At 34.8% G+C, this 15,687-nt stretch overlaps 1 protein-coding gene across 1 annotated transcript; it reads right to left on the bottom strand.

Annotated features, from left to right (window-relative positions):
• Window positions 1–136: 136 nt before the first annotated feature.
• LOC107363558 (laminin-like protein epi-1) lies at window positions 137–15,530 on the bottom strand. The gene is made up of 5 exons (XM_015930792.3): window positions 15,052–15,530; window positions 10,673–10,909; window positions 10,405–10,569; window positions 5,126–10,295; window positions 137–4,949 (listed from the first exon to the last, which is right to left on the bottom strand). The coding sequence occupies exons 1-5, from the start codon at window positions 15,454–15,456 to the stop codon at window positions 346–348; spliced, it is 10,581 nt and encodes a 3,526-aa protein (XP_015786278.2). The 5' UTR covers window positions 15,457–15,530; the 3' UTR covers window positions 137–345.
• Window positions 15,531–15,687: the final 157 nt, after the last annotated feature.

Raw genomic sequence — 15,687 nt, 5'->3', positions numbered from 1 at the left:
TATCTAACTTTGTACCCGCTAAATAAAAAGATGATTGGTCGATCAATTGAAACAATAACTTTGATGGCTAAAGAGTTTTTGGTCTAGGGTATTATTTTTAACTTGAATTGTGATATCATTCAGACTAATACAGCAGTTACACTTTATTAAATCAATTAGTTTATTGAATAAATAATGACAGTCATTAGTTTAATCTGTATATTTTAATAATTAACATAAAAATGGACTTTATTAAGAAAGAGTCAATCATCACCTCTTCACACTTAATTTGGCACATGTAATCACTATCTGTGACTTTCTAGATGCTTTCACAATTTGAATATCCATACCATTATTGAGGTAAAACTAAAAGATCGGACAATATTCCATCGCATTTCCAATGTAATCACAGTACCTTCCCATACTTATGTAATTTATGTATCCTCTTTGTTTCGGAGAATAAGCACTCATGTGACTAACACAACCAATGTAAGGAGGAGGTAAATCAGGGAGTATACGTCGATAATAATCTGGAACATCACCAACAAAAATAGGAGTTGATGTATCAGCAACGTTAAAGCCTCCAGGTCCGAAAACAGCTTCACTTTCTTCTTTGTTTACGGTAATCATGTGAGAGTTTGAAATTTTGGTAATCGTAATCATATGCCAATTTCCATCGCAGATTGCCGCAGAGCCGTTTTTCATGTCAAGAGTTGCAGTCTTTTCACCGAATCCATTATTAACCGTTAATTGAATAGCACCATTATTCAACTTAGCGATTAGATAATCACTGATTTCACCTTTCTCGTTGGGATGACCAAATGTAGCCAAAATAAGACCATTCAAAATACGAGGTTTAATATGAAACTCAATTACAACTGTAAGTCCAACTTTAAATTTATCATAACAAGATAAATAGCTATTTTGACCGGTTAAATAGACTCCAGATTCAATTTGATTCGTGCAAATTGGCGTGTTCACGAATTTATATCCATTTTCTGTTTCTTTTTCTTCTAGGCTGATTGGTATTCCATTGATGACAATATCTCGAATACAACCAATATATGAATGATTCATGTTCCAAATAAGCGGTCCAACTCGATGAGCTGCAATCGGTGGTAAACCTCCTATATAAGCTGGAGATACTATGTTGAATTTTGTCGAGTTTCCAGGTGAAGTTGCAGTGTAAGAATCAACCCAACCAGCATTTCCATTAAGACCAAATGTTATTCTAACATTAGATTTTGAGATAATCCAATCTCCTTTGAGAATTTTATGACCACTTCCAACATTCCATGCCAGATACATGACTTGATCATAGATATAAAGACACATAAATTCATCAAATTGTGCATCAGAAACAAAGAATAAAATTCCTGCTCTATTTCCCTCTCCAAACATTTTTCTAGTTGGTGAGAATCGAAGGCTAATATTAGACCCTGTTTCAAACGATTTTATCAATTCGGAACTCAATTTAATTTCAACTCGAGAATGTCGAGAAGTACCAAATCGACGACCATGACTATCTATGGTAACACCTGGCTCAATGGGAACCATTGGAAGTGCACAATTTGGGACTGTTGTGTAATTGGCTAGTAAAGATGGATTGATGGCTGGTGTGGTTGGTGTGATGTTTGTATTTGTTAGTGAAGGTAAATTGGGAATAATTTCAGTTGATGTGTCATTATCGCTGTTAATCAATTGTTGGTCACAATTAACCAAGGTTGCAGCATTAACATCATCTGCATTTCTTAGATCTTGAAGTTCATTATTAACCACAATTTCACCAACACACCCAATAAAAACTGGAAAATTTCCTCGAATATGTTCATCTGACCCACCAATAGAATATGATTCGGCAGATTCATGTAGATTTTGTTCTGGGAAATCTTTGGAGACTTCAGGTTTATCATCTATGTTGAGTTTATAAGAGTTGCCTTTTTTAGTTAACATCACATAATGCCATTCACTATCATTGCAACGAACATCTGAATATGCACTTCCACCAGGAAAAGTTACAAATTTAAGTATTCCTTTCTCAATAAAGATTGAAGAAAATGCCATGTTTGTGTTTTCACCAGGCGTCATGTGCATAGCAAATATTATAGTTTTGGATAAATTAGTTTTAAATTTGAATGATATTTGGAAACTTTCAATTTCTTTCTTCAATGGCATTTCAATGAAACTTGGTCTAACGTTTGTTTTAAAAACAGCTTCAGTTACTCTAGATTCAACACAACCCAAGGTTACTCCTGGAGTCCTTTTTGAGTTATCAAGTTCATCTTTGAAACAGCCTTTAAATTTAGGCGGATCAGGTGAAAAGGCACCACCAGAATAAAATCCACGTTTGAAATTGTGTAGACTTATGGGAATATCGCTGTAAGTAATGTGAGCCAAAGAACCATTGAAAATATTGGCGTTAATTGTATCTGGCACGATATAATCGCTTGGAATCAAACCAACAAATATCTGTGATTGGTTGTTGAGATCAAATAAAAATGAGCTTCCTTCAATGTAACCAACAGTCACAGTCATCTTGTCACCTTTTAACATTGTTAGATTCATTTTTTTACCAACTCTGTTAAATACTAATCCAGTCCAATCACCGTCATTGAAAGTGTCGTCAGTCTCTATGGATTGAGGGCCACTGCCTAAATCTAAAACAACTTTAACCTTTCCTTTGTTGAGACAAACAGCAATATAATCATTCCTATTCGTGAGATCCTTGTCAGTTGAACGTTTAACATGTTGAGGTTGAGATTTATTTAAATTACCCATGAAAAACAATAGTCCATCATTATAAATGCTGGCAAAGTTGAGTGATAAGCTGGTCAAGCTTTTAGAGGTGCGTAATAAATTTTCAGGTAGCCTTAATTGAGCAAAAGAAATTTTGTCCAATTTCATTGCTAAATCAATATGACTTGCCATCTTACGAGCTCGAATAACCATCCTTTTCAATTTTTCAATTACAGGTTTAGATGATTTAACCAAGTTCATCATTTCAGCAACTTTAACCTCTGAATTATGAACTCTTTCTCGGATTTTTCTTGGATCATATAAAGTGTACAATGAAGTCCCTTCATTAATATCAATAAATATTTGCTCTTGATCCTGTTTAAGTTCATTTGTTGCATTTGATATGGAATCGATGTCAATGACAAGTTGATCAAAACGTGTTGAAACATTATTAGCTATATGGGCACTGAGCTGAATCGATTCCATCAACTTAGAGTCTTTATTAAACGCAATAATATTCTCAGTGGTATTTCCCAGTTCTATGATTAATTTATCCAATTTTTGACTTTGCAGTTTAATCATAGCATCTTTCAAATTAATAGTTTCATTTTTCTGGTACAGATCTTTGGCTCCAATGGTCAAGATATTTGCTTTAAGTTCACTTGCCTTTCCTTTATTTTTCATAACGTCTTGCTGAACTGAAGATATTTCATCTTTTATCTTCTTCCATGGTTTATCAGACGATATATTAAGATCTCGCACTAAATTTTCTGCCGATTCAATGGCCTTTTCAACAATTCCAAAAGCTTTTGCAGCTTTAATTTTGCGGGCTAAGCTCTCTTCTTCAAATACTCTTGAAAAAGTCAAACCGAGATTAATAGCAGTTTTGTTCAAATTGTTTGAATATTGTATAGCCTTTTTTACCTCATTGGTCAATCTAGGTTCTTGAAGTTTCTTTAGTTTGCCCAATAGACCAACAAGTCGCTCTTTTTTAGTAGTCACCGGGTAAGATAGTTCAACTAAAGTGACAAGTGAGCTTGAAGTAGCTATTAAAATTGCACTAGATTGGTTAATTTTAGCTTTGGCTTCCTTCAGATGGGTTGCAATGGAAGAATCGAGATTTTTTATCAAATTGATATTGGAAATCATTGGCTCTTTAAGGGAAGTGTGACTTATATTCAGACTACGCTGGACACTCAAAGAAACACTCGTTGAGTTAGCAATTTTCAGGTTAGCATCGGTTAAAATATTTACAGCTTTATTTAATCGCTCTTTATATCCATTAGCGCCAGTCTTCAAGGCAGAAATGTCTTTGAATAAGCGTTTGACTTTCGACCAAAAGTTGAATGCGAGTTCGTTTAAAATATCGTCAACTTCTCTTGTTTTACCGTCAATGAAACTGTTCACTCTTTTAACCTCGTTTGTATTGCTTTCACATTGACTCAGCATAGCTGGGAAACTCACTTCAGCTGCTTCAGTTTTGTAAAGATGTTCAGTAGCCTTAAATTGTTCAATTGTTTTGTTTACCTCAGTCGAGACCTTTTTGCTTTCATGGAGAATGGTATCAGCTTTTGATAAAGTCTTGTTCCATTTGACAACACTTGAAGCCAAGTGAGATAGCCTTTCCTGCCATACCGATAAATTATCTGATCCTTTAATAATTTTTACCATTTCATTACCCAGAGTTGAAAGATTGATCAATTTGGATGCATTAATGTTAATAGACATTCTATTTTCCAATTTGGTTAAGTTGCTAATCAATAGCGAAAATTTTTTTGCTGCATAGACACTTCTTGCTGTGTTGCTGAGATCATTAAAGATTGGATTTATCTCATTCATGAGAAGGTCTGTATCGTCAAGTAGAGTATCTTGACAGTCAGTGCATTGGTGACATCCTTTCTGGTCTACAAATACCCAACGCCGTGGACATTTGTCACATTTTTCACCAACAACTCCAGGTAAACATTCACACTTTCCAGTTTTCTGGTTACAGACAACTCCCTTTGAATATTTTTCACTGCATCCACAAGATTCACAACCCAATTTACTGTATTTCCAGAATCCAGGTTCACAGACATTACATGTTCTCCCAGTGGCACCAGGTTGACAACGACATTGACCCGAGTCTGCATCACAATCGAGTCCTTTAGAGGCATCAGAGCAATTACAAGGCGTACAACCGGCACATGTATTGAATCCATAATGATTTGGTTTACACTCATTACAATAGTCACCTGGAAATGAAAAAGTTATTAACTTTACCTTCATTTATTTAATACTTCAAAAGTCAACTCAAAAGTATTCAAATCTAGAATATCAATTGATATCTCGTCAGATTTAAATCTATAGTTACATTAAACTCTCAAATCAACGTAACACATTAACCATGTAAAAAGATCAATAAACTTACCAATAACATTAGGATGGCATTTACAATTACCGCTATATTGGTCACAAACTGCAGTGCCACAATTAACACACTGACAAGGCCGACAGTTTTTCAGTTTAATAGCATCACCATAATATCCATCAGCACACCGTTCACATGATTTACCAGCAGTATTATTGAGACATTTCGCACAGTTTCCCGAAAATGAGTGACAAGAATCAGGATCTGTTGAATCAATGTTACCATTACAGTTACAAGGTTGACAGAAGTTGCCAGGAATTAAGGGATTACCAAAGTAACCCACAGCACAAAGGTTACACAGTTTACCGGTATAACCAGGTTTACAGTTACAACTCCATTCTGATTTTAGTCGAGTATCTTGATCCATCTTACAAGAAGTAGCAAAATTATTTGGCGATGGACAAGGACAGCTCAAACAATCGTCAGGTTTTCCAACAGTTGCATTTCCATAAAAACCTGATTTACACAGTTCACAATGATCACCAGCCGTGTTATGATTGCAGTTTAAACATTTCCCTGTAAACGGATCACACTCATTTGAATGTCCATGACACTTACAAGGAATACACGAACCCAAGTAAGGTCCAACTGAGATTCGATAATAGCCACTGGCACATTCTTCACATGAACTTCCTTTATAATTTACTGGACAGCTACATTGTTCGACTCGACGAGCTAATGAAGCATTTAAAATTGAACCATTGGAAGCTAAATCAAATGTAAAGTCAGCAAGATAAACGGCTCCAACTGGTGTAAAGTATGAAGCACGAATATAAATAGCTTTCAGATCAGCAAGCAAAGTCATAAACTGTTCTCGAGTAACTGGTGTTGATTCATATAAATGGCGGAATTTACTTTCAACCAACTCGATCTCGAACTTTTGTGTACTAAATGGTGAAGCAGGTTGTTCATCATTTGTTAATTCAATCGAGTGATTGCGTCCAATGAAAATTAAGTCTGGAGTTACAGGAGTATCAATTGAATTTATAACGGAGCCTTTCAAAGGCAACTCTACTGTTTGATAGCGAATGAAACCTCCATAGGAAGTTAGGCGATTACCGAGAAATTCATTTGGTACTTTAAAGTAAAAATTTTTCCTGGAATCAGATTTTGATAAGAGATAAACTTGTCCCATTGGAACGGGTTCTAATCTAAATTGTGTCTCTGTTAATTTGGGAATTGTCACTATCGGTGTGAAACTTAATTCAGACTCAGAAAATTCAATTTCAACCGCAGACCAATTTGAATAGTTAATGGCTTTCACAGGAGTTAGCTTTAGCTCGGAGCTTCGACAATTTTTGGCGACTCCAAAACAGAAACATTTGGTGCAACCTTCAGGATTCTTTGGATCAAGATTGAAAGTTCCTTGTTTACAAACATCACAATTAGGACGGAGTACATTTTCCTTGCAATAACAGGAACCTGATTTAGAATCACAGACATCAGATGTTGTACCATCATAATGACAATTACAACGACGACAATCAGGGAAATCAAAGTAGCCTATTTTACACAGACTACAAATACGTCCATCATATTTGGCTTTACATCTACATTGACCAGTGCGAGAATCACACTTCAAGTTACCATCTAAAACACCAAGAGGATGACAATTACATTCATCACAACCCATCTTAGAGTCATAACCATAAGCTAACGGAGCACATCGATCACAATTAGAGCCTATAACATTCTTGGGGCAAACACATTCACCAGTAACTGAGTCACAGTAGTCCACAGTTTTGGGACAGTTGCAGGGTTTACAATCAGGGAATCCATAATAACCTGATCGGCAAGCTTTACACTCTCTTCCAATTATATTTGGTTTACAATTACATTGACCTCCAAGAGGTTTACATGTATATCCATAAGATCCAGTAGCATTACAACCACAAAATGCTCCACCACTATTGTGATCAGTGGTTAAGGTGAAAACAGCTTGTTTACAAAATTCTGAAGAAGAATCGTCTACATAAAATGCATCTTGAGCACATTGAGCAAAAAACTCAGTGGATCGATCAACTATTGGCAACTTCAATTGGGTTGGTGAGAAATTTTTTTCACTAATTAAAAGTAAATTTTCAAAATTAGCAAAACGGTCTTTTGGTAAATTCATTATTAGCATAAACTCTTTGCCAGCTTCCAAAACTCCCAAAGGCTTTTTGAATTGAATCATGGATCTGCAGCCATTTTTATTACGACAGTGAGAAATTTTCAGAGTGGCCTGTTCTGTTGCTGATTTCATTGATCTAAGGAAAGTTATCTCAATTTCAAATTCTGGATAATCTGGTTGGTAATAGTGAACAACCAGTATATAATTTTGAGTTACAGGTGCAACTCCAGAAAGCTGGATCATTCCCATTGATTCATCAATAATGTTTGATGAAACACTTGATGTACTCTGACCGTTAATGGGTATTTTCATGGATTCAGACATTTCGTCAAATGGTAAATCTAAACATTCCAGATTACGCATTATACAAATCAAAGAAGGTTTAACATGATCAATATGCCAGTCATTAATAGGTAAAAATATCAAGCCCAATATGCTAAAAGTAGCTTCGCCAATTTCATTATCCAGTTTAACAGTAACTGTAGATGGTCCGTTTGCGAGATGAAACTTAACTGGTGCACCCTTGTTATCAACAATCACATGGCGACAGGGAAAAGTGTTTTGGCATATTGGTACTTGAAAGGGAATATTCATTTTTATTTTGTTTAAAGTATTAACTTCGACTGTTAATCTAGCTATTTGGCCTTTTGGCGGTGGATTGGTGACACGATAAACATAGGATAAAATTAGAACATATTTCGACGCTTTATCAACATCAAAATCAAAGACATGTTCACGCTCTTGATCAGACAATGAAACAGCATTGATCAAGAATGAATCGCGTGCATCTGCCGGAATTTCAACATTTGCGAAGCCTTTTGGATAACTAATCGATGAAGGTGGAAATTTGGTATAACCATAATGTCGACAGAGTTGATAGCTTGGAGTCGATACGGTACAAGCTCCAGTCACATTTTCTCGAAGAATCGTAGCCTCAAAGTAAGCTTGAGGAAGGAAAACAATGTAATCGACTAATAAAGGTTCATCAGCTGTTAAAGAAGCACTCCAAGGGCGTCTTGTGACAAAAAGGTGAAACGGAGTTGCTTTATCCATAGGAACCAGGTATTTCTTTGGTTTTAATGTTGGTGCAAAAGTGACTTTCAAATATTGAGGAGGCTCATTTTCATTTGTTAAGGTCAGGTTACCAACAATGGGTTCAGTTCCTGGATTATGGTAGTGAAAGATAACTCGATAAAATGACGATCTAATTATGAAAAAATCAATGGTGACTTTCTTTTGAATCTCGGAAAATTTAGCGTAACCTTTCCATGAGAATCCAGGGAAAACAGTCTCATTGTAGTCGTAACGTATACTATGATATTCACCTCGACCATCTTCTAATTCATATAGGTATTGATAAGTCGTGTAAAAATAATGAGCTATCTGAGGGCGATCACATCGACGACCTTCAATCCTGAATTTACATTGGCATGCACCAGTTATTTTGTCACAAACACTACGCCATGAGCCACCAACATCACAATCACATGGGACACAGCCAAGATAATTACCACTTGATAGAGCATAAGTACCATAAGAACAACGATCGCAGGTTAACCCAGTAACAGCTTCCTTACATATACATTGACCCGAGTTGCCATCACAATAATCCAGACCATTGATGGAACCAGCTCGATTACACCGACAAGGATCACAGCCCAAAGGATTTATAGCGCGTAAATTTTTAAAATGAGGAGCACAAGTGTCACAATTACGTCCAACTACTCTTTCTTTACAGTTGCAAAATTTTTGAGATGGGATTTCAGAGCATCTAGAAAAATTAGAAACAATACCAGCTGGATTACAGCTACAGCTTTCACAGGTTGGATAATTGTAATAGTTTTTCTTGCACTTGTTACACTTGGTTCCTTCAAAATTATCTTTACACCAACAAGCACCATTTAGACAAGAAGTACCTGAAGATCCTGCTGGATCACAACCGCAAGCTTCACATTTGGGGAAGTCGAAGTAACCAGGAGCACATTGGTTACATTTTAAACCACCATAACGAGGGTGACATGAACACTTGCCATCTTTACTGCAATTTTCATTAATTGATCCTTCCGAGTAACAAGTACAAGGTTTACAATCGGGGAAACCGTAATAGCCAGGAATACATTGATCACATCTTGACCCACCGAAACCAGGTTTACATTTACAAGTTCCGTTAGTTAAATTACAAACGTCTTCAAAAGTTCCTAGTGGATTACAGTCACAGGCCTGACATTCAGGAAAACCAAAAAATCCAACAGAACAAGAACTACATAAATTACCTGAAAACTGTTTTTTGCAAGTACATTTACCATTGGTTGAATCACAATCGGGTGAAACAGAGCCGGATAAATCACAGTTACAGGGTTGACATTTAGGAAATCCCCAGTAACTAGCAGCACAAGATGAACAGTCAGCACCAGAATAAGACTTTTTACAAATGCATTGACCTCTACTTGGAGCGCAAATATCATTCAAAGTACCATTACGATAACATGGACATCTAGGGCAATCTGGTTCCTTATAATAACCATAAGCACATTTATCACAGGCTGGTGCGTTGGTAAAGTTGTTTTTACACTGACAGAGTCCTGTTTCTGCATCACAGCCGCCAGTTTGACTAGACTTGAAACAACTGCATTTAGCACAGATATTTGTCGCATTGAGAGGTAGTCCTTTGCGTCGATAAAAGCCAAATTTACATTCATGACAATTTATTCCTTTGGTATTATGATCACATTTAATACACCGTCCACCACCCTCGTAATTACCGTGTATATCCATAGATTGATGATTTTTCTCGACTTCATCATCAAATATACATTCTTCAGAGTGACCATTACAGTTACATTTTTCACATTCAAATGGGTCATTAGGAGTCGCTGGTCTCCAACGTTTTTGCATAAAAGGGGGTTTACATTTTTCACATTGGACACCAGTAGTGTTATGTCGACAGGCACAATGCGATTTATCTGGACTGTTCGGATCGATAAAATCACAAGCTTCAGCATGACCATTACATACACACCGAGCACCTACTTTGATCTCTCGAATGCTATAAAAGTACTAGTTTCCATGAATCAAGATAAAAAAATAATCATAATTACATTCAAAGATAAATGACTTCAGAATCCTGAAACATTGTTAAATCAGGAATAAACAAAAATAAACTTACACGAGAAAGAAATGTTTTCTCAAAATTCAATAGATTATTGATACCAAAAGTTAGAGGCCTAATGAATCGAAGACGAATATTAGTAGCTCTGGTAAATTCCTGTAGAGCCTCTGAACTGGTAAAATTATCTCCACCGGGTCTATTTTTCAAAAGCAATATTATAATCTAAATCAGAATTGAAAAAGATGAAAGCAATTGAAATCAACAGCTTGCAAATTATTTGTATAAGGATTGACGATAACTAGCAACGTCTTTGTCGTCAACTTACCTCACCATCTTCTAGAGGAATTAATTTTGAATATTTTGTTTCGCAAATAACTTGATCGTCTCGAGTTAACGGTTGAATACTTTCTTCGCCAAATTGTCGGCTACATTCCTCTTTAGAGTCAGCAAAATACATCCAAGGCTTAAACGACGAACCTCCATCAACCGACCTTTCAATAACCCAAACTCCTGGTCTAGGTGAATTAGCCATAGTAACATAAACATATGCCACATGATATTCCTTAAATTAAACCGAAATCCCAAAGATAATTAATGTACAACAGATAAATGAGCAATTTGTTATTTTAGTAGTAATGTTAAATTGCTGCAGCATTGATAGAAATAAAATAATATCAACAATTGTAGGCAAAAATTGATTAACCCATTAGTTATTTAAAGAAACCGAGTGTTTTGGTTAAATAATGTGCAAACAGAAGCAAGAACATAAGTTGAAACATTGAAATTAATTGACAAATATTAAATGGATTTGCATAATTCACTAAAATTAGCAATATTAATGACTCAAATCCGAATAGATCTTATTATTCGAATTCTGGTAATTTTTGAAGAAACCAGTTATCATTCCTTAGTAATAGCTCAGCAAAGTCTTTTGCTAATAAAATTAATAGATGAACTTGGCAATTAGCCTGAAAAACCACAACCATGTATCTCAATTTGCTTTATCTGCGTCTCAAAGTCAAATAGAGATTCAAGTTCAAACTTTAAGTTACAATTAACTCAAACATAACCTAACTGTCAATTAATCAGCAATTCAATCACACCGTCCACATAGACACTCATCACTTATGGTAAGTGGAATTCAAAAATTAGGTAAACTAAATTGAGGTTAGGTTAAACAAAATGAAGATCAGGTTGTTACTAAAAAGACCCAATTTTCACAAATGGGCAAAAACTGGCGAAAATTGATTTCTTTCAAATTGAGACTCTGTTGGTTTGTGCGAACATAAAAACTGAGTTTATTTAAAGATTTCTCTGCAGGTTTCGAGAAAATCGGGTTTGCAGTTGCAACTTGCAAAGCTTTTTGTACAATTATGGAAGCAGATTTTTTCACGAAACTCATTTTTCCTTATTTAAATTTTAATGGCAAACCAGAAAAGGCACTTTATTACATGAAATAAAGTTTTATGTTTCTGTAAAACAGATAAGTTCGATTTTCGTTTGAATCGACAGATTTCTGTCACTGTAATAGTTAACGAGCTGAAACTTATCACTTGTCCACAGAAATTGCTCGTACACATCATGGATAGTATCATTTTTTCAATTTATCAACAATTCTCCTGATTTTGGCCATTGCCTTTAAAACTTTGAACCTCAACATTGCGAGAATGGTAGCACTACTTCATAATTCTTTCACTAATTTAATCCTTTGCTAATAAATAATTAATATGCAATTTAATAATTAAATTTACCTACTTTCCATTAGCGCTTTTGGGTCATCATTTTTGGTTATAAATGAACACTAAAGCAACTTATCCTACAAACTAAACACATATTAACTCATATCTTGCTGCATAAACCAATTTTCTGGTTAAACTTACAAACCCAATTCAAAGAATGCTGCCAAAGGCTAAAACATTTTAGCTCAGAATTGAGACATGGTGGGGTTTGTAGGAGCATTAAAACTGTATCGATTGGTACTATTAAATTATTCATCCGATGGATATTTTTCTAGAAAATTAAGGCCAAAGTTGCAACTTCGATCGCGTTTTGTTCATTTATGGAAGCAGGTTTTTTCATGAAACTTGATTCACTAATGTATCTTTTGATGACCAACCAGAAAATGGGCTTATTTTGAGAAATAACTTTTCTTTTTTCTGTAAAACGGATCAAGTTCGATTTTAATTTAAACCTGTCTCATTCAATGACCATAAGAGTTAAACAGCTGAAACTTAATATTTATACGTAAAAGATGTTTGCACATATCAAGAAACAAATACTTTTTTCAATTTATCAACATTTCTTTTGATTTTGGCCATTGGACTTTGAAACTTTGAACCGCGATATTTCGAGAATGACTACACTTACAATCATCATTCTGTAATCTAACATTAGGTATCATCATGGGTTATGACATGTTGAAATATTAAATCATTCAAAATTCTACGTAGAAACTTATAGCATTGTATTAATAGTGTTGTCCGATCTAACACTTTATTTATAAAGTTAAACAGTTACTCAAATGCAAACCTTAATTGTTAGAATGATATTCATTTTTAAATGTATTCAGTCATATCATATTAAGGCCCATAATAAGATTTAATGTTTTGTCACAGAAAGATGATCGTAGGCGCAACCATTCTCGACATAATCAGGTTTAAAGTTTTAAGTTCAATGGCCAAAATCAGGAGAACTGGCGTTGCATTGGGGAAAAAAATCAATCCATGATGTGGACAAACAACTTTTACGTATAAATATTAAGTTTCCGCTGTTTAACTCTTATGGTCATTGAATGCGACAGGTTTAAATTAAAATCGAACTTGATCTGTTTTAAAGAAAAAGAAAAAGTTATTTCTCAGAATAAGACCATTTTCTGGTTGGGCATCGAAAGATACATCAGCGAATTAAGTCCTGTGAAAAAATCTGCTTCCATAAATGAGCAAAACGCTACCGAAGTTTCAACTTTGACCTCGATTATCTAGAAAATTGTCCATCGGATGAATTATTTAATAGTACCAATCGATACAATTTTTATGGCCCTACAAACCCCACCAAGTCTCAACTCTCAACTCAAATGTTCGAGCCTTTGGCAGTACTCTGCGAATTAGATTTGTAAGTTTAACCAGAAAATTGGTTTATTTAGCAAGATATGAGTTAATATGTGTTTAGTTTGTTGGATAAGTTGCTTCACTGTTCATTTATAACCCAAAAATGATAGCCCGAATGTGCAAGTGGAACGTTATTGGATTTTATTGAATTATTGATTAGTAAGGAATCAAATTTGTGAAAGAAAGATGCTTGACAAGATGTCAGTCTCGAAATATCGAGGCTCAAAGTTTTAAGGCCAATGGCCGAAATCAAGAGAATCATTGATAAATTGAAAAAAAAGATTGACTACTTGTTGTGTACAAACAATTTTTATGGACTAGTAATAATTTTCAGGTCTCTAACTGTTATGGTCACAGAATGCGACAGGTTTAACTGAAAATCGAACTTGATCCGTTTTACAGAAACAGAAAATGTTATTTCTCTAAATGAGACCATTTCATGGTTGTTTGTCAAAAGTTACATCAGCAGAATTAGTTTCATGAAAAAACCTGCTTCCATAAATGAACAAAACGCGATCGAAGTTGTAACTTTGGCCTTAATTTTCTAGAAAAAAATCCATCGGATGAATAATTTAATAGTACCAATCGATACAGTTTTAATGCTCCTACAAACCCCACTATGTCTCAATGCTGAGGTAAAACGTTCTAGCCTTTGTCAGCATTCTTTGAATTGGGTTTGTAAGTTTAACCAGAAAATTGGTTTATGCAGCAAGATATGGTTTAATCTGTGTTAAGTTTGTAGGATAAGTTGCTTTAGTGTTCATTTATAACCCAAAATTATGACCCAAAAGCGCTAATTGAATATTATTGGATTTCATTGAATTATTAATCAGTAAAGAATCAAATCGGTGAAAGAATGATGCTTGTAGATGATGCCAGTTTCGAAATATCCAGTCTAAAATTTTAAGGCTAATGGCCAAAATCTTGAGAACTGTTTATAAATTGATTAAAATGTCCAGTCTATGATTTGAAGCAACATTTTTATGAACGAATATTAAGTTTCAGCTTGTTAACTATTACGGTCATAGAAAACGATCGGTTTGACTGAAAATCGAACTTATCTGTTTTACAGAAGTCAGAAAATTTTATTCTTCAAAATAAGAGCATTTTCTAGTTGATCATTAAAACTTACATCAGCAAAATGAGTTTAGTTAAAAAATCTTCTTCCATAATTGTACAGTAAGCGATCGAAGTTTCAACTTTGAACTTGATTTTGTCAAAAACTATTGATCACAGAAACTTCGAAATCGCACAAGTGGACTCAGTTTTTGTGTCACTATAAACTAACATAGTCTGAATTTGCAATAAATTAATTTTTACCCGTTTATACTCATTTGGTTCAATTCTTGTCCATTTGTGCATAAATGTGACAATTGTGTTGATTGTTTCTTTTTCGTAACAACCTGTCTTTAAAGCATCTAGATTTATATTAACCGGTCAAATTAGTTTAAGTTTACAGCAACAGTTACATGATTTAACCCATGAATGAAATAGTTTTAACCCAGAAGCGGACTGTCCCAGAAAAACCAAGTCGTCCTCGAAGAGAACTTTATATGACTACTAAAACTATTGACAATTTAAAGTGAGATTTACTTACTTGTCCTAAATCAATTGTCAAGTTGACTTGAGCGGCTTCAGGACCTCGAGATAATGGAGGTGATTGCCACCATTTAGATGTGCCATCAGTAACATAATTTGCTGAATGAGTTTTCTTGGGGTTATTTGGATCACAAACATCACAAGCTTGCCCACGGACTACAGTGTAATTGTAATCTATTTCTAAGTCCGGCCACGTAGAACCAACGATTTTGCAAAATGGCTCTTTACCAACTCCTTCACCACACGTACCTGTCGCATGGACTTTACGTCCTTCAGCAATATTATAATAAGGTGGATTAAGAACCTCCTGGTCACTTAATTGTATTGAAAATAGAGATATAAATAAAAACAATAAAATAAATCTTTGAAAATCAACCATTTTGATTGAAATTGTTGGAGACATTGCAAGTTCAAATAAAGCAACTACAAAAGTTGCAACATTTTGAAACAGCTTTCAAAATGAAACTTTCAGCTTCGTTACATGCATATTTAGTCAATTCACCCTTTCTCATCTTCGCATAATCGTGATTTCGAGGGAGGAGAGGAAAACCAATGATGATTCAAGAATGAGCAGCAACATTGAAGATTTCATTAATAGGTGTTCGATTCAGAATTAGCTTTTGTAATTTAAGCA

This window comes from Tetranychus urticae, chromosome 2 (genome assembly GCF_039701765.1).
Source record: "Tetranychus urticae isolate SD_2017Ah chromosome 2, NJAU_TeUrti_SD_1.0, whole genome shotgun sequence".
In the NCBI taxonomy this organism is placed as follows: Eukaryota; Metazoa; Arthropoda; class Arachnida; order Trombidiformes; family Tetranychidae; genus Tetranychus; species Tetranychus urticae.
Note: the sequence above shows the minus strand (reverse complement) of the source record. Positions and strands in the feature narration are given on the sequence as shown.

Excerpts from the sequence above, each read along its gene's own strand:
- LOC107363558 (XM_015930792.3), bottom strand. The coding sequence starts at position 15,456 with ATGTCTCCAACAATTTCAATCAAAATGGTTGATTTTCAAAGATTTATT. Across the intron at positions 10,296-10,404 it reads AGAAAACATTTCTTTCTCGT|TACTTTTATAGCATTCGAGA; the intron begins GTAAGTTTATTT and ends CATGGAAACTAG. Across the intron at positions 4,950-5,125 it reads ATGCCATCCTAATGTTATTG|GTGACTATTGTAATGAGTGT; the intron begins GTAAGTTTATTG and ends TTTCATTTCCAG.